The sequence below is a fragment of the Schistocerca cancellata genome, chromosome 4 (assembly GCF_023864275.1).
Source record: "Schistocerca cancellata isolate TAMUIC-IGC-003103 chromosome 4, iqSchCanc2.1, whole genome shotgun sequence".
Classification (NCBI taxonomy): domain Eukaryota; kingdom Metazoa; phylum Arthropoda; class Insecta; order Orthoptera; family Acrididae; genus Schistocerca; species Schistocerca cancellata.
In genome coordinates this window covers 233,543,305-233,567,565 of record NC_064629.1, presented here as the reverse complement: position 1 = coordinate 233,567,565, position 24,261 = coordinate 233,543,305, and the positions used below count along the sequence as shown (strand labels likewise).

At 41.0% G+C, this 24,261-nt stretch overlaps 1 protein-coding gene across 1 annotated transcript in view; it reads left to right on the top strand.

The window, feature by feature from the left end:
- LOC126183580 (intracellular coagulation inhibitor 3-like) overlaps positions 1–23,713 on the top strand; it is a 215,858-nt gene extending 192,145 nt beyond the window's left edge. The window contains exons 6-7 of the mRNA XM_049925677.1: positions 808–1,156; positions 23,328–23,713. Of these exons, the coding sequence (XP_049781634.1) occupies positions 808–1,156; positions 23,328–23,458 (480 nt within the window). The 3' untranslated portion in view covers positions 23,459–23,713. The remainder of the gene's footprint in view (positions 1–807; positions 1,157–23,327) is intronic.
- Positions 23,714–24,261: the final 548 nt, after the last annotated feature.

Sequence of the window (24,261 nt, the reverse complement as noted above, 5' to 3'; positions counted from 1 at the left end):
ATGTTAGAAATGCTGCATCTGCATTTGTAGCCAGCCCCACTAGTGGCAAAATACAGTATAACAGTGTCCGTTTCAAAAAGTGAGGTTAAAGGGTCGAAGTTTGTGGTAAATGTACAGGCTTGTTCCATAAATCCATGGCTAGGTAAGAGCAAATTTGACAAACAAGTTTGTTCACAAGGGCCTTAACATTGACTTTGGGCTACAGCACAGATCAGTCTGTCATCACAACTGTGGTTTAAAGAAATAATTTATTCTTATTTTGTTTGTTTGAACGAATGATTTGATATATTGTTAACATTGCATGTGGGACATTCCCTTCACATGATACTGTACAAATGACAAAACCAACATTGCTAGACAGCTGTTTGTGCCCTCATTTTCGAATTTTACTGTTAGTTTGTGGTTGACTCCAACTGGCAGATTGCCTCTTAACAATGTTGTTTTTGTAGTTATGAAAGTTACTTCACCAGGCTCATACTGCTAGATTGCCACTAGGGCTTGTAGAAAACTGTATTGTACTTTGACGTGGTGACATTTGGGGGGGGGGGGGGTTGTTGTGTTTAATTCATATATTTGTTTTATTTAAACTGCTCTTGCATTTGTATTGTGTAAATTTGATGGTTACAGAACATGGAAGGTCTGATAATAGGCATGTAATTACATTGACTTTGTTTATAAATTGCCATTTTGTAGCATTGAAATATGCTATATGCCTTAATTTTGTTGATTTTTTTTTCTTTTTTTAAAATATATAATGATTTTCGTGAGATAAAGTCTATATTAGAAATTATCTTGATTTGCCTACAGGTGGGAACGTTTAATCTTCTCATACTTCTGCCGGATGCTCCTGATCATATAGATGAGCTTCTTGTGAAACTCCCAGGAGTGTCGTTCCAGCAGCTGCCGCACTGGCTCACATATGCTGAGACGGAAGTTTCACTTCCTCAGTTTACAGCTCTATCAAGTGGACTTGATTTGACACCATTTATGAAACAGTTGGGTGTACGGAGCCTCTTCAATGCAAGCGCAGCAGAGTTAGGATTTGCTTCTGCAAGTGGCGCTCCTCCACTGTATGTGAAATCTATCACTCAAGATGCCTTTTTCTCCGCATCCTATGTTGCGGTTAATTCTGTTGGAGCTGTCTCATCACACATGGGTAAGAATAAATCTGTATGTTTCCTGTGTTTATTTGAAAGTTCATTATTCTGGAATATTAACATTTGAATACATTTATTTATATATTTTTTGCCTTCATTGGACACCTCACTTAATTCGTAAAAGGTCTATACAAAAACTTTCTATTGAATTAAACAATGTAGTTCAATAAAACTTCAGTAAGACAATTCAATAATATACTGGTTATTTACATAAAGGGGTTTTCGCACTTGTCTGACAAATATTTTGTCATTCTTTCAGATATTTTCTTTCTTTCTTCGTCTGAGATCACTCATTTGAATATTAATGTGCTATCTTTAATATGAGTATTTTAATAGATGTGAATAAGTTTCTGTCTTCAAATAGTTGTAACAGTTTGATAGACTTATTAATTTGTCTGTCATTTTCGAGATCACTGAGTGTATGAAATGTCACACTAACGAAAGTGAATCTGTCTTATCACAAAAAATATCTTTGTTGTGATACATTTGTTATCCACTGCAAATCACAACCAAACAGTCAACTACCGACCTAATCTAGACTTCGGAATGCTCTACATTTCTTCTAAATCTACGTAATACTCTAGTAGCGACCTTATGGTGTATGGGTGGAGGGTAACAGGTACCCCTAGTAGTCTTTCCCTTTCCTCTTCCACTTGCAAATGGAGCAAGGGAACAGACTGTCTGTATGCCTCCTATGAGCTGTTTTCGTAGTACTTACACGTGTTGATAGAATCTACCTACAGCAAATCTAACAGTGTGCTTCTGAGTAGCCCCAAGGTCTTCTTTTAGCCTGACCTGGTGGGGATCCTAAACACTCGGGCAGTACTCAGGAATGGGTCGCACTAGTATTCTGTATATTGTCTCCTTTGTAGATAATCTAAGCTCTGTAATTTCTTAGACTTTCATGGTGATTCGGTGTCATCTCGTGGAATCTGGTGTACTGCTGGTGGTCTGCATCTTCCCAACACAATATTATGACGACATATTTCGGCATCTTGATTAGGTATTTCCTGCAACTGATCAGGAAGGTGACTGTGTCCCATATTTATACCTGGGCTGTGTTTTGGGTTCCCTATGCCATCCACATCCGCTGTGGCCATTTCTGGTGCTATTTATATCTAGTCCATCTTCCGTCTGTGCCCGTTTCTGCTGTTTTCCCCAGTGCTGGCCATGCCAAGGCATTCCATACTAGGTACATGCCCACCAGGCACATTCCCAGCACTATCAATGTGCTTTAGACATTTCTTATGCTGTTGATGACCACTCCAGCTTTGTCATGCCCCTGTCATGCTCCTGGTCTTGTGGGTTCGGTATGCTCCTACAAGATGCACTCCCTGCTGAATCAGGCTGCTGTGAGAATTGCATATTCTGTTTGTGCACGCCACAGAAATTTCCCGTGGTGGTGGCTGCCATTTAGAGTTCTGTACTGTGGCTGCTCGTAGGGTGTGTGGTGCGTGAGGTTTTGGGTAGTTGATGTTGTTCCCTCTCTTGTTTGTGATCACTACAGTTGTCTTCCGAGGAGGTAGTTTCTGCCAGGTGCTCCATAAGAGATCTCATACTGTTAATTACACCCCTGGTTGTCTGAGTCTGTTACTGTAGAAGGGAGCCTCTTTCCGTTGTTTTATTTTAGTAATTCTAAATCCAGATTCCAAGCCCTTCTGAATTAATATCCTTCTTGATCAGGTTCTCTCTTATTTGACCATTTGGGAAGCAGGACATCAGCTCAGTGTGGTGTGGAATCTGGCTTTAGAATGACCAAATAAACAATGAAAAAAAGTTCCCTTCTCCAGTAACGAATCTCGGACAACCAGGGGCTTAATTAACAGGATTGAATCTCTTATAGAGCACAAGATGGCAACTGTCTAATCGGGAGACAACTGTAATGCTCATCGAAAACGACAAAAGAGAGAACACCAACCATGCAAAACCTCAGGCACTACGCATCCTAGGACCAGACATATTACAGAACTGCAGACGGCGGCCACCGCCACAAGAGATTGCTGTGGCATGTGTGGACTGAATATGCAATTGAGCAGGAAGCAAACCTTGTAGGGGCGTACCGAACCCGTAAGGCCAGGCAAATGACAGGGAACAATAGGTAGCTGGAGCAATTGCCTAAAGCTTAAGAAACATGTAAAGCATGTTGCTAGTGCTGGGAACACGCCTGGCGGGCATGGACCTCGTACAGAACGCCTTGGCATGGCCATCACTGGAGAAAATGGAGGAAATGGGTGTGAACGGAAGACGGAACACTTAGAGATGAATAGAACTGCCAGAAACGGCCGCCACAGGCACGGGCATTGTGGGAACACCAGACACTGTCCAGGCATTGGCAGTACACCTGATATCATGAGATGCAAGTCTAAATTTCATAAAATTCTCCCAGTAAACTGAAGTCGACCATTTGCCTTCTGTACTACAAGGACAAGTTATTTTGAATCTTGAAATAGCAGTAAAAGTACTCTTTCTCATTGACTGGTAGGTCCATAACAGACTAGAAGACTGATGCATCAGCATGTCAGAATTAAATAATTATATACATAGTTATTCGCCTCATGCATCTGTCTTATGTCACTCACAACAGAGTACATCATTGCAGCCAGGGCACTGCTAGACTGACAAGGGACAATTCCCAACTGTCAGTAAATGAAAACGATACAACGTGGTGAGTGTGTACCAGCAGCAGTGAACTGCACCTGCATCTTTTAGTGTGTAGACCAGTGGTTAGCAGATCACTGTGTTTTGGTTTTTGTGTGCAAATCCTTGTGTAAGGTAGCTTCCTAGTGTAATTTTCCTGCCATCAGGCTGTCGCGTCATGCCACTAAGTGTAAATCTTGTGCTGGAAGGTGACACATAGTTGAGACCAGTGCATTCTAGTTTGCATACTTATCTTGTGCAGTAGCATACTGGCAACCACCATTTGAGATCTTGACATCTATTTTTACACACTACGATATGGCTACGACCTGGGGACAAGGCCTGCGACACCCTTGGTGCCTTTGTAATTTCCTCGTGTCTTGGCTGTCGCTGCGTATTCTGATTTGCAACATCTGTCTGGTCCATCATCACTTGAGAGTTGATGGCAGATAGTTTGCATGTCACTGGGCGGAAGGTGAAAGAGGCAGCAGGTCACACAGCTGGTGTCCTACACCTTAGCAACAGGTACGAGATGTTACCCTGTGTTGGTGATAACTCTGAGCCAGCATGGGAAGTCATCTCCAGTTGGGCCAGCAGTCAATTTCATTGCCTGGTCCAGACAAGTGCAGAGGGTTGATATGCTTGTCATTGGGAGCGCCAGTGTTAGGTGGACGATGGACCCCTCAGGGAAATAGCAGGCAAGGCAGGAACGAATGCCAGCGTGCACTTGATACTTTCGCCAAGAGGTCTCATCCGTGATGTGGAAGAGGCCTGCCGGCAGCTATTGAGCACACTGGGTGCGACAAACTGCATTTAGTGGCACATGTCAGCACGAATGACACATGCCGCTTGGGTTCTGAGGGCATCCTCAGCTCCATTCAGTGGATGACTGATTTGCTGAAGGCAACTACCATTACATGCAAGGTGCAGGCTAAGTTGTCTATTTGTGGCATCGTTCCCAGGGTAGATCGCAGTCCTCTGGTTTGAGCAGAGTGGAAGGTCTAAACCAGAGGTTCAGATGACTCTGTGACACTATCGGGTGCGAATTTCTTGACTTCGACTATTGGCTACAGAATTGCTGGGTTCCCCTTAATAGGTTAGGCATGCACAAATTGCAGGAAGCGGCTGCTAGGGTGGCAGAGTACATGTGGCGTGCACATAGGGCTTTTTGAGGTTAGAGAAACCCTCCCTCGGGACCAAAGACAATTTGCCTGATTTAATTAGCCTCATTGGCCTCGGAGAACATTTGTTGTAGCATATCAGAGATAGAAAAGGTTAATATGATTTCAGTAAACTGCAGGAGTGTTCAAGGAAAGGTCCCAGATTTAGTATTGCTTACTCAAGGTTATAAAGTGCAGATAGTATTAGGAATAGAAAGTTGATTGAAACTGGACATTAATGACAATGAAATCCTAAGTTCAGATTGGAATATTTATCGTAATGATGGGTTAGTCGCCAATGGTGGTGCCATGTTTATAGCAGTAAGGAATTCGATAAAATGTGCTGAGGTTATTGTGGATTCAGACTGTGAAGTGGAATGATCATATAAAATTAATTGTTGGTAAGGTGGGTGCCAGGTTGAGATTCATTGGAAGAATCCTTAGAAAATGTAGTCCATCAACAAAGGAGGTGGCTTACAAAACACTCGTTCAACCTATACTTGAGTATGCTCATCATTGTGGGATCCGTACCAGGTCGGGTTGACAGAGGAGATCGAGAAGATCCAAAGAAGCGCGGCGCGTTTCGTCACAGTGTTATTTGGTAAGCATGATAGCATTACGGAGATGTTTAGCAAACTCAAGTGGCAGACTCTGCAAGAGAGGCGCTCTGCATCGCGGCGTAGCTTGCTGTCCAGGTTTCGAGAGGGTGCGTTTCTGGATGAGGTATCGAATATATTGCTTCCCCATACTTATACCTCCTGGGGAGATCACAAATGTAAAATTAGAGAGATTTGAGTGCACATGGAGGCTTTCCGGCAGTCGTTCTTCCTGCGAACCATATGTGACTGAAACAGGAAAGGGAGGTAAAGACAGTGGCATGTAAAGTGCCCTCCGCCACACACCATTGGGTGGCTTGTGGAGTATAAATGTAGATGTAGATGAAGTAATCTGGGTGAAGTTAAGTATCAAAGATCAGTCAAAAGTGGTAATCGGATGCTTGTATAGACTGTCTGGGTCATTAGCTGTAGTGGTAGAGCAGTTAAGACAGAGCTTGCTGAATATCGTTAGTGATTTTCCAGATCATGCCATTGTACTAGGGGTGTTTTCAACTTTCCAGGTGTAGATTTGGAGTGTCATGATATCAAAACTGGTGCCAGAGACGGATTCATGTGACATTGTTCTGGATGTCTTGTCTGAAAATTACTTTGAGCAGACAGAGAACCAGCTCATGATGGTAACATCTTTTCACAGAGGAAGGTATCAGTGATCATAAGACTGTGATAGTATCTGTGACAACCAGTTTTACAAAGAATGTTAAAAACAGTAAGGAGATGATATTGCTTAGAAAGAGTGACAGGATACAAATTTCACAGCATCTGAGCAGTCGGCACCAAATATTCAGTGATGACGATGAAGATGTGGAAAACAAATGGAAAAAAATTCAAAGGAATCGTGTGATATGCTATAAACAAGTATGTTCTCAGGGAGGTCTTAAGGGTTGGGAAAGACCCACCATAGTACAATAGCCATGTTAAATAACTGTTACATAAACAAAGAGAACTTCACCTCAGATTCAAGAGAAGTAAAACCCTAGCTGAACTGCATGAAAATGAGCATAAAGAGAGCAGTGAGAGAAGCATCCAATGGCTTTCAGAGTAAAACTTTGTCAACCGATCTGAGTAAAAACCCTAAGGGGCTATGAAATCTTCACGAGTGTTCGGCCGAGTGGCATCATCTTCTAGTCGCAACATTTCAATGGATTGCTTATCCTTCATCTTCAGGCAAAGTGTCGGGATGCTGTCTGTCGCACTCCTTTGTAGCCACTGGACCACTATCAGATTCCGGCTGCTGATCAATCACATGCTGTGTGCTGCAGAATCGCACTTGGCACCACCAGTGTTTGGGAGGGGGGGGGGGGGGGTTGCGCGTGCAGACATGGATTCCCGGTGTCTGTTCATATCAGCGCTGGCCACAGTCCCCTTCGGACTGGAGCGTTCTTGCTGAATTTTCCTAATTGTAGGATCCCAAGCGGAAAAGCATCAACGAAAAGCATACCTTCGAATTTGAAGAAATGAAGAAGTTGTGCAGCACCAGTGGATTTTGGGATTCGGTGATGAAAGAAAATTTAATTAATCGAGACAGTGGTTACCATCTCAGTACAGCTTGGGATCCTGCAATTAGGAAAATTCGGCAAGAATGCTCCGGTCCGAAGGGGGCTGCACTTTCCAGGAAGTGTTTGGAGGGTTAATGTGGAGGCTGGCCGTGTGGCATCATATGCTCTGCCTGTGAGTGGACATGCGGCCGTTCCTTCAGCGAGGTCCGAGCAAGCACATGGGGGGAGGGGTTTATTAGTGATTGGGAGCTCCAGTGTTAGGTGGGTGATGGAGCCCATTAGGGAAATAGTGGAAAGGTCGGGGAAGAAGGCCAGTGTTCACTCTGTCTGCTTGCCGGGGGGGGGGGGGGGGTTCATCCGAGATGTGGAGGAGGCCCTGCTGGTGGTGATAGAGAGCACTGGGTGCACCCGACTGCAAATTGTTGCTCATGTCGGCACCAATGACTCCTGCTGTCTGGGTTCAGAGGTCATCTTCAGTTCATACAGGTGGTTGGCAGAGTTGAAGGTGGAAAGCCTCACTCGTGGGCTGGAATCTGAGCTAACAATTTGTAGTATCGTTCCCAGAACCGATTGCAGTCCTCCAGTTTGGAGCCGAGTGGAAGGCTTAAACCAGAGGCTCAGACAGATTCTGTGAAGATCTGGGGTGCAAATTTCTCGACCTCCGCTATCGGGTCGAGAAATGTACGGTCCACTGAATACAGTCAGGTGTGCACTACACGCAGGAAGTGGCTACAAGGGTAGCGAAGTATGTGTGGAGTGGACATGTGGGTTTTTTAGGTTAGAGAATTCCCTCCCTAGGCTCGACAAGAAGCCTCCCAAGACGTGACAAGGTAGTAGTAGGCAAAACGCAACAGGGAATAACAATATTAATGTGGTAATAGTAAACTGCAGGAGCGTCTATAGAAAGTTCTCAGAACTGCTCTCATTAATAAACAGTCACAATGCCCACATAGTACTAGGGACGGAAAGTTGGCTGGAACTAGATGTAAACAGTAATGAAATTCTAAACTCAGATTGGAGTGTATACCTCAGAGACAGGCTGGACAGTGAAGGGGGAGGCATGTTTATAGCGATAAAAAGTGCAATAGTATCGAAGGAAATTGACGGAGATCCGAAATGTGAAATAATTTAGGTGAAGGTCGCGGTTAAAGAAGGGTCAAACATGGTAATTGGATGTCTCTATTTGCCCCCTGGCTCAGCAGCTGTTGTGGCTGAGCACCTGAAGGATAATTTGGAAAATATTTAGAGTAGATTTCCTGACCATGTTATAGTTCTGGGTGGAGATTTTAATTTACCAGATATAGACTGGGAGACTCAAACGTTTATAATGGGTGGCAGGGACAAAGAATCCAGTGAAATTTTTTTAAGTGCATTATATGAAAACTACCTTGAGCAGTTAAACAGAGAACAGACTCATGGCGATAACATATTAGACCTTCTGGTGACAAACAGACCCGAAATATTTGAAAAAGTTAATGCAGAACAGGGAATCAGCGATCATAAAGCAGTTACTTCATCGATGATTTCAGCCGTAAATAGAAATATTAAAAAAGGTAGGAAGATTTTTCTGTTTAGCAAAAGTGACAAAAAGCAGATTTCAGAGTACCTGATGGCTCAACACAAAAGTTTTGTCTCAAGTACAGATAGTGTTGAAGATCAGTGGACAAAGTTCAAAACCATCGTACAATATGCGTTAGATGAGTATGTGCCAAGCAAGATCGTAAGAGATGGGATAGAGCCACCGTGGTACAACAACCGAGTTAGAAAACTGCTGCGGAAGCAAAGGGAACTTCACAGCAAACATAAACATAGCCAACGCCTTGCAGACAAACAAAAATTACACGAAGCGAAATGTAATGTGAGGATGGCCATGCGAGAGGCGTTCAATGAATTTGAAAGTAAAGTTCCATGTACTGACTCGGCAGAAAATCCTAAGAAATTTTGGTCTTACATCAAAGCAGTAGGTGGATCAAAACAAAATGTCCAGACACTCTGTGGCCAAAACAGTTCTGAAACAGAGGATGACAGACTAAAGGCCATGACAGACTAAAGGCCGAAATACTAAATGTCTTTTTCCAAAGCTGTTTCACAGAGGAAGACTGCACTGTAGTTCCTCCTCTAGATTGTTGCACAGATGACAAAATGGTAGATATTGAAATAGACAGAGAGATAGAGAAACAATTAAAATTGCTCAAAAGAGGAAAGGCCACTGGACCTGATGGGATACCAGTTCGATTTTACACAGAGTATGCGAAAGAACTTGCCTCCCTTCTTGAAGCGGTGTACCGTAGGTCTCTAGAAGAGCGTAGCGTTTCCAAGGATTGGAAAAGGACACAGGTCATCCCCGTTTTCGAGAAGGGACGTCGAACAGATGTGCAGAACTATAGACCTATATCTCTAACGTCGATCAGTTGTAGAATTTTGGAACACGTATTATGTTCGAGTATAATGACTTTTCTGGAGACTAGAAATCTACTCTGTAGGAATCGGCATGGGTTTCGAAAAAGACGATTGTGTGAAACCTGGCTCATGCTATTTGTCCACGAGACTCACAGGGCCATATACATGGGTTCCCAGGTACATGCCGTGTTTCTAGACTTCCGCAAGGCATTTGATACAGTTCCCCACAGTCGTTCAATGAACAAAGTAAGAGTGTATGGACTATCATGCCAGTTGTGTGATTGGATAGAAGAGTTCCTAGATAACAGAATGCAGCATGTCATTCTCAATGGCGAGAAGTCTTTCGAAGTAAGAGTGATTTCAGGCTTGCCGCAGTGGAGTGTCATAATATGACCTTGTGGATAACATCGGAAGTTCACTGAGGCTTTTTGCGGATGATACTGTAGTATATCGAGAGGTTGTAACAATGGGAAATTGCACTGAAATGCAGGAGGATCTGCAACGAATTGACACATGGTGCAGGGAATGGAAATTGAATCTGAATGTAGAAAAGTGTAATGTGCTGCAAATATATAGAAAGAAAGATCCTTTATCATTTAGCTACAATATAGCAGGTCAGCAACTGGAAGCAGGGAGTACGCATTAGGAGTGATTTAAAATGGAATGACCATATAAAATTGTCAGTAAAGTAGATGCCAGACTGAGATTCATTGGAAGAATCCTAAGGAAATGCAATCCAAAAACAAAGGAAGTACGTTAAAGTACACTTGTTTGCCCACTGCTTGAATACTGCTCACCGGTGTGGGAACTGTACATGATAGGATTGATAGAAGAGATAGAGAAGATCCAAAGGGGAGCAGCGCACTTCATTACAGGATCATTTAATAAGTGCGAAAGCATTACGGAGATGATAGATAAACTCCAGTGGAAAATGCTGCATGAGAGACACTCAGTAGCTTGGTATGAGCTTTTGTTTAAGTTTGGAGAACATACCTTCACTAAGGAGTCAAGCAGTATATTGCTCCCTCCTACGTATATCTCGCAAAGAGACCATGAGGATAAAATCAGAGATTAGAGCCCACACAGAGGCATACCGACAATCTTTCTTTCAACAAACAATACAAGTCTGGAATAGAAGGGAGAACCGATAGAGGTACTCTAAGTACCCTCTGTCACACACTGTCAGGTGGCTTGTGGAGTATGGATGTAGATGTAGACAACATATTACTTACCCCTACATACATCTTGCATTGCATAATGAACATGAGGAGAAAATTTGAGAAATTAGAGGCAATACAGACGCGAATCGACAATCATTCTTCCTGTGTACTGTTCGTGAGTGGAACAGGGTTGGAAGGCTCAAATAGTAGTACTAATAGTACCCTCAAACACACACCATTAACTGGCTTCTGGAGTATGATGTGGATGTAGAAGTAGGGGTCAAAATAATGCAGTACATATTTTTTGTTTCTGCCCAGTTTCACTTTTAAGCCTGAAAGCCTGAAAGGTAATTTGACGTATTAAGTTTGGAGGGAATACTTTGAAATCATGCTATATAAAAAAATGTTTTTCATATATAACTTGATACATAATTAATGTTCTTGAAACATGTATAATCGAATATTGTAATAATCTGAAATTTTGCATAATACCCCACCACGATTAATTAATTTTGCAAAATGAAAAATTTTGTTACAACATAAATTAAAGCCACTTTCAAGCTCCATACACCCGTGTGTAATAAAGCTGGATCTTTAAATACCATTTTTCGGAAGTAAGCTTTACACAATGTGCTGTATTTTCAACATAACTAGTTATAATGCCTAAGCATTTATTGTTAGCCATTTATTTTAGTTATATTTGCTTCATGTTTGAAGTTGTTATTTTACACTCATTTTTTTACATAAATGTATTTTGTTAATTGAAGATAGTAAATACTCATTATTATGATAAATTATTGCAATACTGATAATGTGTAAATAATTGTCTAAAACGTTTTCTTACGCCATGCACATAACTGAATGAAAATTCTTCACAGAATATATGTGACTGAGAGGAATACAAAACAAAATTCAGCAGGATGTTAAATTGTTGCGAGTGACCCTCTAAATTTCCTAATTTGTATCAGGCATATTTCAGTACATTGGAAAGCCTTTTCAAAGGGAATTAATTATGTACTAGTAACTGCAGCTTGATTACATTGTTTCTCAAGTGGAGACTGACATCATAATCATTCAACAGAAATAAATCTGAAAATTTTTCCATGAAGTTTTTCCAACATCAAAAGCAATATGCATCTCACAGTCGTACCTATGCCATTGCGCCCTTTGGGATCACCATATGAAAAAGTGCCTCATCCTTGGGTACAATGCTCTATAGGGTTCTTTCACACTGACAGCCCCAAGAATATGACTGTAATAAGTAACTTTTCTCCCTCACTGGGAAAGAAAACGTCTTTCAAATCTCTCTTGAGCTGGTCATGTTTGTTTACCAGAGTTCGATCCTGTCACAAGACCATTTGAGGCTTCAAAAAAAAGATTCTCTAATTCTTGTCCCAACCTCATCATTAGTTTCTTCTAAAACTATGAAAAAGCGGTTGGTCGGTAGGAAAAAGTATTTTGACCATCATACCCAAGGACAAGGAACATGTTCATCTTGCTATCTCAAAGGACTTGATGGGATAGGTACAGTCGTGAGATTTGTACGGTTCAATGTTGGAAGAACTTTGTAAGAAGTTTTTCAGATGTACAAGGCTTGACTGAAAAGTAATGCCTCCATCCTCGTAACTCTTAAACAGTTAGCAGCATTGGTATGCAGTAGGTACTGGCTTGTTCCATAGCCTCTTCTATACAGCTCCAGTTGGCGGGAAGCCTTAGCATTGAACGGTTGTGTTGTTACAGTGTAGAGTATGGACACCTGCACAGACGGTTGGTCAATGTGATTTAAACAATGTGCGGTCATTGAATTCTTGACAACAGAAGGTGTCACCCCAAAGGAGACTCATCAGAGAATGAAAGCAGTTTATGGTGATTGTATTGATGTGAGTGCTGTGCGTTGTTGGGTGAGTAAGTTCAAAGATGTTGAGGTGGGAACATCTGACCTGCATGACAACAGAGTTGGATGTCTTGTGACAGCAACCACTGAATTTCACAAGCAAAAGGGTGACATTGATTCAGGATGATCGTCGTATCACTTGGAGAAAAATTGCAAGCACAATTGGCATTTCACAATAACGTGTGGGTCACGTTATTGGTTTGCTTGGCTGTCAGAAGATATGTGCACGATGGGTACCCCGGATGCTGACTCCTGAAATGAAAGCACACCATACGGCATCCTCCATACAGTCCAGATTTAGCACTGTCTGACTTCCATCTGTTTCCTGTAATGAAAAACAATCTGTGGGGACATCATTATGCTTCTGATGAAGATGTTGAGAGAACTGTGAGACTGGGTTGTGGAAATAGCGTCGACTTCTTCGGTGATGGCTTCAGAAAACTTGTTAATCGTTGGCAGAAATGTATCCAATTGGCTGGTGATTGTGTGGAAAAGTGAATATTGGTAATTAAATATCACATTCTAAGGATTATTTCTGTGTTTGATTTATTAAAACATTCCCATCCAAAACTGATTAACAAAGGTGGAGGCATTACTTTTCATTCAACTCTCATAGTTCTGTTAAATGATTGTCAGTCTACATTTTAGAAACAATATAATCAAGCTGCCGTCACTAGTACATAACAGTTCTCTTTGCCAAGGTTTTCCAGTGTACTGAAATATGCCCTATACAAAACACAGGATATTTAGAGTGTCACCAGCGACAATTTGAAATCCTACTGAATTTTGTTTCATATTGTGTTCTGTCATGTGTCATATGTGAAGAAACTTCATTCATTTTACATGTGTCGTGTAAGAAAATGCCAAGTTTTAAACATTTATTTACAGATTATCATTATTGTAGTGATTTTGTATCATAATGAGTTACTTACATAAAATGAATACAAGTAAAATAAATAACTAGACTAATAAGGAATGTTTAAATACTTCAATTAGGTATACTGGAAAGAGTGTGACAGCACATCGTGTATAGCTTATATTCTGAAAATGTTATTTCAGAAACTAGCTTTATTACACATCAATGTATAGAGCTTGAAAGCTTCTTTAATTTAGGTTGCTACAACAGTTTTCATTTTTCAAGATTTATTGATGATGGTGGGGCGTTTTACAAAATTTAAAATTATTCCAAAACTTGATTATCCAGTGTTTGAGAATGTTTATTACATATCAACTTTTACAGAGAAACACTTTTTAGATACCACCGTTTTGAAGATATTCCCTCCAAGCCTAATATGCCAAATTACCTTTTGTGCTGTGTTTTACCCCTTAAAAGTGAAACTGGGCACAAAAAAAAATGTTGTTACTCCCCCCCATACAACTGCAGAGATTCGTGAAGATCATTTATTGACACTTGGGAATGTTCCCTTGGAGTTTAGCGGCACCCTGGCTGAAATGATGTGCTCTGTTGTGAGTGACATAAGACAGGTGTGTGTGGTGAACAACTGTACACAGTTGTTTCAATTTTGACATGCCAATGCATCAGTCTTCCAGTCTGTTGGTACCTGCCAATTCATGAGAAGAGTAGTTTTACTGCTATTTCAAGACATACACAGTAACCTGTCGGTTGAGATTTGAAGATGGTGACCTCGATGACTGAAGCCAGTTATCTAGAATAAAGCTTATTATTAGTGATCTTGGCAAAGGAGTGTATCTTCACTAATGCATTAATTTGAATTGCTACTTGCTTCTCAAAATGCGCAAACCGAAACTGTACTTGAACGTCACATGATAGTTTTTCCTACTCATTTGAATTAATCTATATTTTTCTACATGTAGATCCAGCTGCCATTCATCACACCAAATAGGAATTCCGTGTAAGTCATCCTGTATCCTTCTACAGTCACTCAATGACAATACTTTCGCATATACTACAATGTCATCAGCAAACAGTCACAGATGTTTACATTGTTTGTCAGATAATTTATACACAGAGAGCGAGTGGTCCAACCACACCAACTTACTGCACTCCTGATGGTACCCTTGTCTCAGATGAACACTCACTATTGATGATAACATACTGGATACATCTACAGTCATGACTACTCTGCCGGGTGGGGCAGCCATGTGGTCTTGAGGCGCCTTGCCACGAATCGTGTGCCCCCCCCCCCCCCCCTCCGTTTTTTTTTTTTAGTTCTCCCTTGGGCATGGGTGTGTGTGTGTGTGTGTGTGTGTGTGTGTGTGTGTGTGTGTGTGTGTTGCCCTTAGCATAAGTTAGTTTAAGTACTGTGTAAGCCTAGGGACAGATGACCTCAGCAGTTTGGTCCCATAGGAACTTACCACCCTGACTACTTTGCTGTTCACAATTACGTGCCTCACAAAGGGTTCATCAAACCACCTTCAGACTACAGTGGAACCTCATTTGACAAGCTCCTCACATAACAAGCAAAACAAATTGTAAAAAAAAAAAAATATTCGCTTAACGGGTGATCTTTCACATAACAAGCGACAATGCTTTAGTGTGACCTCGCTACCCACTTTAGTGTGACCTCAGCCTATGGACCAGCATAATATTCTAACTTTAAGAAGCGCTACACTAAAATACTCTTTAACCGTTGCTTTGAGTTGACTGAAGTTACCAATCTCACTCTGAGTGTCCTGAAAATACCACTTTAACATCTTTGCCAGCATGAAGACGATCAGAAAGGCTTGGGAAGGGGTTACCAAGAGAACTCTCACTTCTGCATGGAAGCAGCTGTGACTGGAGTGCATTGTCAAATGTTACTCTGAGGCATTTGAGTCAGTACCTGTGTAGCCCATAGTCAACAGGATTGTGTCTTTGGCCAAGAGCATGACATTGATGAGCTTGTGGAAGATCACAGCCCAAAAATGACCACCAAAGAGCTTAAGGAGTTGCACTGTGTTTAACAGCAGGAAGTTGTGAAGAGCAGTTAATCAGGAGGAGGAGGAGGAGGAGGAGGAGATGGCGGCAGCATCAGTAACAGCAAAGCAGCAATTTTCTGGCACAATAAGAGAAATGCTGAAAGCATGGGAATTGGTTGCATTGTTCATTGAAAAATCTTCACCCCAATAAAGCAGTGGCTATGCGTAGTACAAATTTATTTGATGATAATGCTGTGCCGCATTTTCACCAAGTGTTGAAGCATCAGGATAAATAAATGACTATAGATAGCTTCCTAATAAAAAGAATTAGTTATGTATCATGAATAGTAAAGCACATAATATTGTATGTATAATTTTCTTTGTATAAATGACATGAATAAGACAAAACCTTCAGTACTTCTTCTGCAAGGAATGCATTGTCGTATTTTGCATTAATTTTTATGAGATAAATTGTTTCACTTAACAAGTGTTTCACACTAAGAGTAAGATTCTGGAATGAATTGTGTTCACTATGTGAGGTTCCACTGTATTTGTCTTTAGTTCTGCTCTTAAGAAGCATCAGGGAAGAAGAAACACTGGTGCACATACAGATCTGCTGCATACATACTTTTAATATTAATTACAGAATGCACATAGAGCCACCTCAGTTGCATATTTGTGCAACCGATGTGACTCTACATACATTCTGTAATTAAGTTAATGCACGGTTGCTGGACTTCAACCAATAACAACGTTTAAAATTTCAATTCTTTTTATAGTTTACTATTCCAATACGCAAACTATGACTCCTCTTTATTCTAGTATAAAGATAATTTCTCCCTTTGAAGGAGGGTGCCAACAAAATGTTTTTGCTTTCGGAAGAGAAAGTTGTAGAGTGAAATTTTGTGAATGGGTCTGCCTGCATATTGTTTCGATGTTCTCTGTCAATCCATTCAGATATGGATCCCATATTGAGTGGCAGTACTCCAGCAGAGACTGGACAAGTGTAGCGATAGCCTTTAGCAGACTGCCAATAAAACAGTCTTTGGTTCACTTCCCCATAACATTACCTATGTGATGGTTCCATTTGAAGTTATTAGTAATTGTAATCACCAAGTATTTAGTTGAGTTTGCACCCTTTAGATTTGTGTGAAATACCTTTTAGCTGAAATTTAATGGATTCTTTTTAATACACTACTGGCCATTAAAATTGCTACACCACAAAGGTGACGTGCTACAGACGCGAAATTTAACCAACAGGAAGAAGATGCTGTGATATGCAAATGATTATCTTTTCAGAGCATTCACACAAGGTTGGCGCCGGAGGCGACACCTACAACATACTGACATGAGGAAAGTTTCCAACCGATTTCTCATACACAGACAGTAGTTGACCGGCGTTGCCTGGTGAAATGTTGTTGTGATGCCTCATGTGAGGAGGAGAAATGCGTACCATCACGTTTCCGACTTTGATAAAGGTCGAATTGTATCCTATCGCAATTTCGGTTTATCGTATCGTGACATTGCTGCTCGCGTTGGTTGAGATCTAATGACTGTTAGCAGAATATGGAATCGGTGGGTTCAGGAGGGTAATACGGAATGCTGGGCTGGATCCCAAAGGCCTCGTATCAGTAGCAGTCGAGATGACAAGCATCTTATCCACATGGCTGTAACGGATCGTGCAGCCACGTCTCGATCCATGAGTCAACAGATCAGGACGTTTGCAAGACAACAACCATCTGCATGAACAGTTTGGCGATGTTTGCAGCAGCATGGACTATGAGCTCGGAGACCATGGCTGCGGTTACCCTTGACGCTGCATTACAGACAGGAGCACCCGCGATGGTGTACTCAACGACTAACCTGGGTGCACGAGTGGCAAAACGTCATTTTTTTCAGATGAATCTAGGTTCTGTTTACAGCATCATGATTCTTACATCCGTGTTTGGCGACATCGCGGTGAACGCACATTGGAAGCGTGTATTCGTCATCACCATACTGGCATACCATCTGGCGTGATGGTATGGGATGCCATTGGTTACCCATCTCAGTCACCTCTTGTTCGCATGGACGGCACTTTGAACAGTGGACGTTACATTTCAGATGTGTTAAGACCTGTGGCTCTACCCTTCATTCGATCCCTGCGAAACCCTACATTTTAGCAGGATAATGCACAACCGCATGCTGCAGGTCCTGTACCATCCTTTCTGGATACAGAAAATGTTAGACTGCTGCCCTGTCCATCACATTCTCCAGATCTCTCACCAATTGAAAACATCTGGTCAATGGTGGCCAAGCAACTGGCTCATCACAATACGCCAGTCACTACTCTTGAACTGTGGTATCGTGTTGAAGCTGCATGGGCAGCTGTACCTGTACACACCATCCAAGCTCTGTTTGACTGTTATTAAGGCCAGAGGTGGTTGTTCTGGGTACTGCTTTCTCAGGATCTATGCACCCAAATTGCGTGAAAATGTAATCACATGTTAGTTATAGTACAGGGCGATTCAAAAAGAATACCACAACTTTAAAAATGTGTATTTAATGAAAGAAACATAATATAACCTTCTGTTATACATCATTACAAAGAGTATTTAAAAAGGTTTTTTTTTTCACTCAAAAACAAGTTCAGAGATGTTCAATATGGCCCCCTCCAGACACTCGAGCAATATCAACCCGATACTCCAACTCGTTCCACACTCTCTGTAGCATATCAGGCATAACAGTTTGGATAGCTGCTGTTATTTCTCGTTTCAAATCATCAATGGTGGCTGGGGGAGGTGGCCGAAACACCATATTCTTAACATACCCCCATAAGAAAAAATCGCAGGGGGTAAGATGAGGGCTTCTTGGAGGCCAGTGATGAAGTGCTCTGTCACAGGCTGCCTGGCGGCTTTTCCCTTTGCACAAACACCCATTCTCTGTAAACAGTTTATACCAACGTTTAATACACCACCTATCAGGAGGTTTAACACCATACTTCGTTCGAAATGCACGCTGAACAACTGTCGTCGATTCACTTCTGCCGTACTCAATAACATAAAAAGCTTTCTGTTGAGCGGTCGCCATCTTATCATCAACTGACGCTGACTCCTAGTCAACAGCGCCTCAAGCGAACAAATGTACAACTAAATGAAACTTTATAGCTCCCTTAATTCGCCGACAGATAGTGCTTAGCTCTGCCTTTTTTCGTTGCAGAGTTTTAAATTCCTAAAGTTGTGGTATTCTTTTTGAATCACCCTGTATAATATATTTGTCCAATGAATACCCGTTTATCATCTGCATTTCTTCTTGGTTTAGCAATTTTAATGGGCAATAGTGTACTTATGCAGATAACCTGACACTTTTATTTAGAGTCAGTTGCCACTTTAATCTACAAGCTATCTAAGAGAACTGCTCAGATTGTCTCCTGAATCACTTATATAGATTATTAATAGCAGAGGACCTTTAACACTCCTTTGGGGAGTCCTAGATACCACTTTCGTTTTACTGGATGACTTCCCATCAGTTACTGACAAGGGAACCTCCCCATCACGGCCCCCTCAGATAACACAGATCAATCGAGAAAACAGGAAGAAGTTGTGTGGAACTATGAAAAAAATAAGTGGAACTATGAAAAAAATAAGCAAAATATACAAACTGAGCAGTCCATGCGCAAGATAGGCAACATCAAGGATAGTGTGAGCTCAGGAGCACTGTGGTCCCGTGGTTAGCGTGAGCAACTGCGAAATGAGAGATCATTGGTTCAAGTCTTCCCTCGAGTGAAAAGTTTACTTTCTTTATTTTTGCAAAGTTATAATCTGTCCGTTCGTTCATTGACGTCTCTGTTCACTGTAATAATTTTAGTGTCTGTGTTTTGCGACCGCACCTCAAAACCGTGTGATTAGTAGACAAAAGGATGTGCCTCTCTAATGGGAACGGAAAACATTTGATGGCAAGGTCATAGGTCAACCGATTCCTCCACCGGAAGACACATCTGATATATTCTATATGACACTGGTGATGGCATGTGCATCACATGACAGGAATACATCTCACGTATTTAATGCACTCTCGTCCAAAGTAGCGCACAGTCAACTGCCAGCCAGGGAGCCTCGTTAGCAGGAATACTCTCTCTTCCGTGCACTGTAGTCGACTGACGTCGTGTGTTTCGATGTTTGTTTAGGTGTAGCATCCCCATACTACGGCGCAGTTACCTTGCATCAGACAGACAGACAGACGGACGGACAGATAATAATTGTCTGAAAATAAAGAATTAAACTTTCCACTCGAGGGAAGACTTGAACCAATGATCTCTCATTTCGCAGTTGCTCACGCTAACCACGGGACCACAGTGCTCCTGAGCTCACATTATCCTTGATGTTGCCTATCTTGCGCATGGACTACTCATTTTGTATATTTTGCTTATTTTTTTCATAGTTCCACACAACTTCTTCGTGTTTTCTCGATTGATCCATGTTCAGTTTTTCAAGGCCTATCCATTGTGCCAACTTATAACTAAATCTGTGGGGGGGTGTGATGGGGAGGTTCCCTTGTAAGAACTGTGACCTTTGACAGGAAATCATACATCCAGTTGCACAACTGAGATGATACTCTACAGGCATGCAATTTAATTAGGAGTCATTTGTGGGGAATGGTGTAAAAAGCATTCTGGAAACTAGAAATATGGGATCTGGTTTTGCCCTTAGTCTGTGGTTCACAAGATATTACAAGAGAGCAGGTCAGGCTGTTTCCAACGAGCTATGCTTTCTAAATATGTGCTGATAATCTTTTCAGGCTCAAGGAAATGTATCATATTTGAACTTGGAATATGTTAAAGGATACTGCAGCATACCGGCATAAAGGATGTAGGTCTGTAATTTTGTGGGCCCATTCTTACATGTAGAAGTAATCTGCACTTTTTCGAGTCGCTTTGGACTTTGGGCTGGGTGGGTTTTCTATAGGCGCTGTGGCCAAGGCATCCATTTCATTTGCAGCAGACAAGGATATTGAGGAAAGGCAATGCATTGTCTTTTTCTACCTCCATGGGGAACTGGATGTTATTTTTAATGCTGTTGATGTGCTCCATGAACTAGACAAGTTTCTCACGTCCATGCAGCTAAATGACAAGCGTGTCATAAAGTATTACAAAAAACAGCCAGGCTTTAATGGTACAATGTGTAAGGCAATATCTGTAGAATTCTTCATGAAGAAGTTTTACAACAGCTGGAGCTAAAGGGCACCCATTGCAATGCTGTCCATCTGATCATAATACTGGCTTTTGTACAGAAAATAAACAATGTAAGAGTGTACGGAAATAGTTCTTATTGTCAGGTTCTTGGAACACCTCGACAGCATTAACAGTAACTTCCAGTTCACCATGGAGGTAGAAAAAGACAATACATTGCCCTTCCTCAATGTCATCTGTTGTAAATTAAATGAATGTCTTGGCCACAGCAACTATAGAAAACCCTTCCACACCAATCTGTAATTCCACATCATCAGCCATCTTCACCAAGCACAGAATCACAATTTTTTACAAATGTACAGAACTCTGATGTTCAATTCAGGACTCCAGTAACATCTGTTAAGAATTTCTGATCGTGAATAATGTGACGGATGACATGGAAAACTTTCACTGTATGGATGAATATGACTTAAGTGTAACTTCTGGAGCTTTATGATGACCTCTTAAATCATTATCAGGATCCTGTCCTTTTTTTTTTTATTTTTTGTGTAATTGACTCATCCTGCCATCAGAAATTTGCGAAGTTCTCAGAAAATACTTTTCACAGACTTTAACTGATCAATTCTGAACATGTAAATAGTATTTGTCAGTAGAAGCCTTTGAAAGTCAAGATCCCATTCATCATTATTTTGCTGCAGGAGATTCTGATTTGGTTAGAGCACATAGGTAGACATATTCAAAGGCGAAAGTTCCCATTCTCCAAAAACTATCAAAAAGTCTTTTCCTTTCTTCTTTGGTTACTTTCGAAGCGAATTGTAGTTTACAGTGGCAGTCATCATTACAAAATATTTTGACAGGAACTGTCTTACCTTTTCTGGTGGCATATTCTTGATCTCAGTTCCTTTTGAGTTTCATCTGTTGTATCTTTGTCATTTTTTTCTACGAGTTTGCTGTTCCTCTTTTTCTTCATTAGACTCACTTTCAAATGGTTACTATTCTGAAGCAGAATCCGAAATTTCCCCTTCTTCGTTCACAATTTCTCTAAGCCTTTCTGCATTATTCATATTACCATAAACATAATCTCATACGAACATCAGTAACACCTGCCAAATAATCAAGCAGATGATGATGATGATGATGATGATAATTCATGGCATTGTGATGCAAGTCGGACTTCCTTCACTGTGCCATAACATGTATCATACGAACCATTTCACAGTACAACTTGTGGTGTCATCTGTGATGCTACTGTTCATACAAAGACATACATCACCATGCCATCCAAAAGACCGAAGTTTTCTCTACATAACGTAGTAATTGTTTTCGTCAAAATCTGACTTACACCATTATGCTATAAAGCTCTTCAAATGGTGCGGGAAGAGGCTGTAAGCAGTTATTGATGATTTGGGTAAATGGTTTTTCAATGGACAGTACACATTTTTCTTCAAACAAATGGTACCCAGTGGTTAGAACATTCTCCGTATTTGGAAAGACAAAATAATTTTTGAGGTGGGAGTTCTGCATTATGAAAGTGTGTTAGGATTCAGTTGGAACAAAGTGGCAGATGAAGGGAAATAAATTTCTTACTAAAATAATGAAGGAAACATTTATAATTTAGGAGTAAAGGAGACGACTCATAAAATCATTGACAGGTGCACAAAAAAGAATGGCAGCTTTGCTAGATTTTGGAAGAGCTCTTATGATGAGCTAGCTCTCCCCTTCTGTTTCCACCCCACCCCCCAATCTCGTGTGCACATACATTGTGCCGGAAGGTTGCACAATACCAGAATTGCAGGTGAGCTGGGGTAGGGGTTGTGATATGTAGGGCAGGTAGAGGGAGAAAGGGGTGGGAAGCAGGAGGAGGGGTTGGAGATGGGTAGCTAGTGGTTCGAGGGAAGACAGTAGTTATACAAGATAGGAATGCAGGAGGGACGACTGGCAGGTACACAGACAAGACTTGCAATAGATGGGCACGAGAGACAGTAGGATGTGGCACATGAGGAAGATAATGTGGAGGCATGGGTTGGGAGGGGGTGATGGAACTGAGAAAAGGTGAACAGTTGGTTAGAGGGTGTGCGAAAAGTGGGTTTTATTGGAGATTGAGGCCAGGAAGGTTATGGGTGCATGTATTTGTACTCTAGCTTCTCAAAGGATTTCTTCCAAAAGCTAGTAAACTTTTCATTCTTTTTTGTGTGCCTATTGATGACAATGCTTTTGCTATTCTCCTCTACTCCTAAATTATTTTTATTCTGCCACCATTTTCCTTCCTATGTTTAAAGGAGACATTCAAATTTATGCTATCCTTAAGAGGTATCGACCTCTTAACTAGCCATATTTAAACATAAATGAATTCTGCAGAACAAAGTGAACAAATAGTTACTAAAGAAGAACGTCACTTGCTGTTGTTAACGTTTAGACAAACAGTTAAGTGTCAACTGTAGAGGCGATGTTAATAAAAAGCAACTCAGTAAGTGACAGTACTATTATCAACACAAGTAACACTGGCGTGAGTGTAATAGTTGCTCTATTCATCATGCAAAATATCATCTTCTGTTCATAAGAAGGGTTGTATTGAGTACCTGTACTGTTGCTTCTTCCCATATGTGGCTAGTAGTCTCTTTAATGTACTACTCGCAGATCGCTCATTACAAAAGATGAACTATATCACAGCTACATTTTATTTTCATGAATGTAAATGAACTGATCATTTTCATTTTTAAAATTAATGTACTATACTGATAAATGAAAATTTATTTCAGGGACTAAGAGGCCGAAGAGAGAGGTGACCCGGTTTTTTGTGGATCAGCCTTTCCTCTTCTTCTTGCTGCATCGTGACACACAGCTCGTATTGTTAGCTGGGAAGGTGCAAAATCCTACTCAAGTACCATGATGTGTGCCTCTCAATGGCAACCAGTTGTGAACATTTGCTACTCATGTCTTATGTACTGATTCATCTCGATGTAATTAAACATCACATCCATAAATAAGTAAAACATGTTTGTGTTTAGTTGTGATTGGTTTTGTGCGCTGAGTTATGTATTCTTTGATTAGAGTCTAGAGAGTATTGTGCCTGGTTGGTGGTGTGCATCGCAGAAACTACGCATACATCTTCATTGTACTTGGAGCTCAGATATTTTACATAAAATAAATGCCGCTATAGGCAAAAACTGAAATCTGTTTCTTTGTTATTGGTAATAGTCCATGGCACTGCATAAAGCTTAATCATGTGAACAAATTGTCAATCTGATGATGATCAAATCATTTCTTCCCTTTTTTTGTGGGTAAAAAGACTAGTTTTCAACCAAAGGCTTTTTGTACAGTGAAGAAGAAGTAGTAGTACTGTACAGTGTGTGTATAACAAATGATTCCTTATTTTGTTAAATGAGGTAATTTGATGTAGAGTTTAAATTTTTTATGGTGGAAGTCGCTGTACTGGTGTGAAGAAAAAAAGCCTGAAAAGGGAAAACATAGGTAGAGAAATGTTACAAAATTGGATCAGGACATCTAATTATGTCTTTTTTTTTTTTTGTTGGCAATGCCCTAAAATATTTTTCAACACTGTTTTATGAAAGTATTAAGTATGCTAAGCAGTCAGTTAGGTAAAGATTTGCTAATCTGAGGAACTGCAAAGCTCTGAATGCTTCAGGTTCTCGAATAACATCACTGTTCATAGTAGTGAGTGAAATGGCTTCG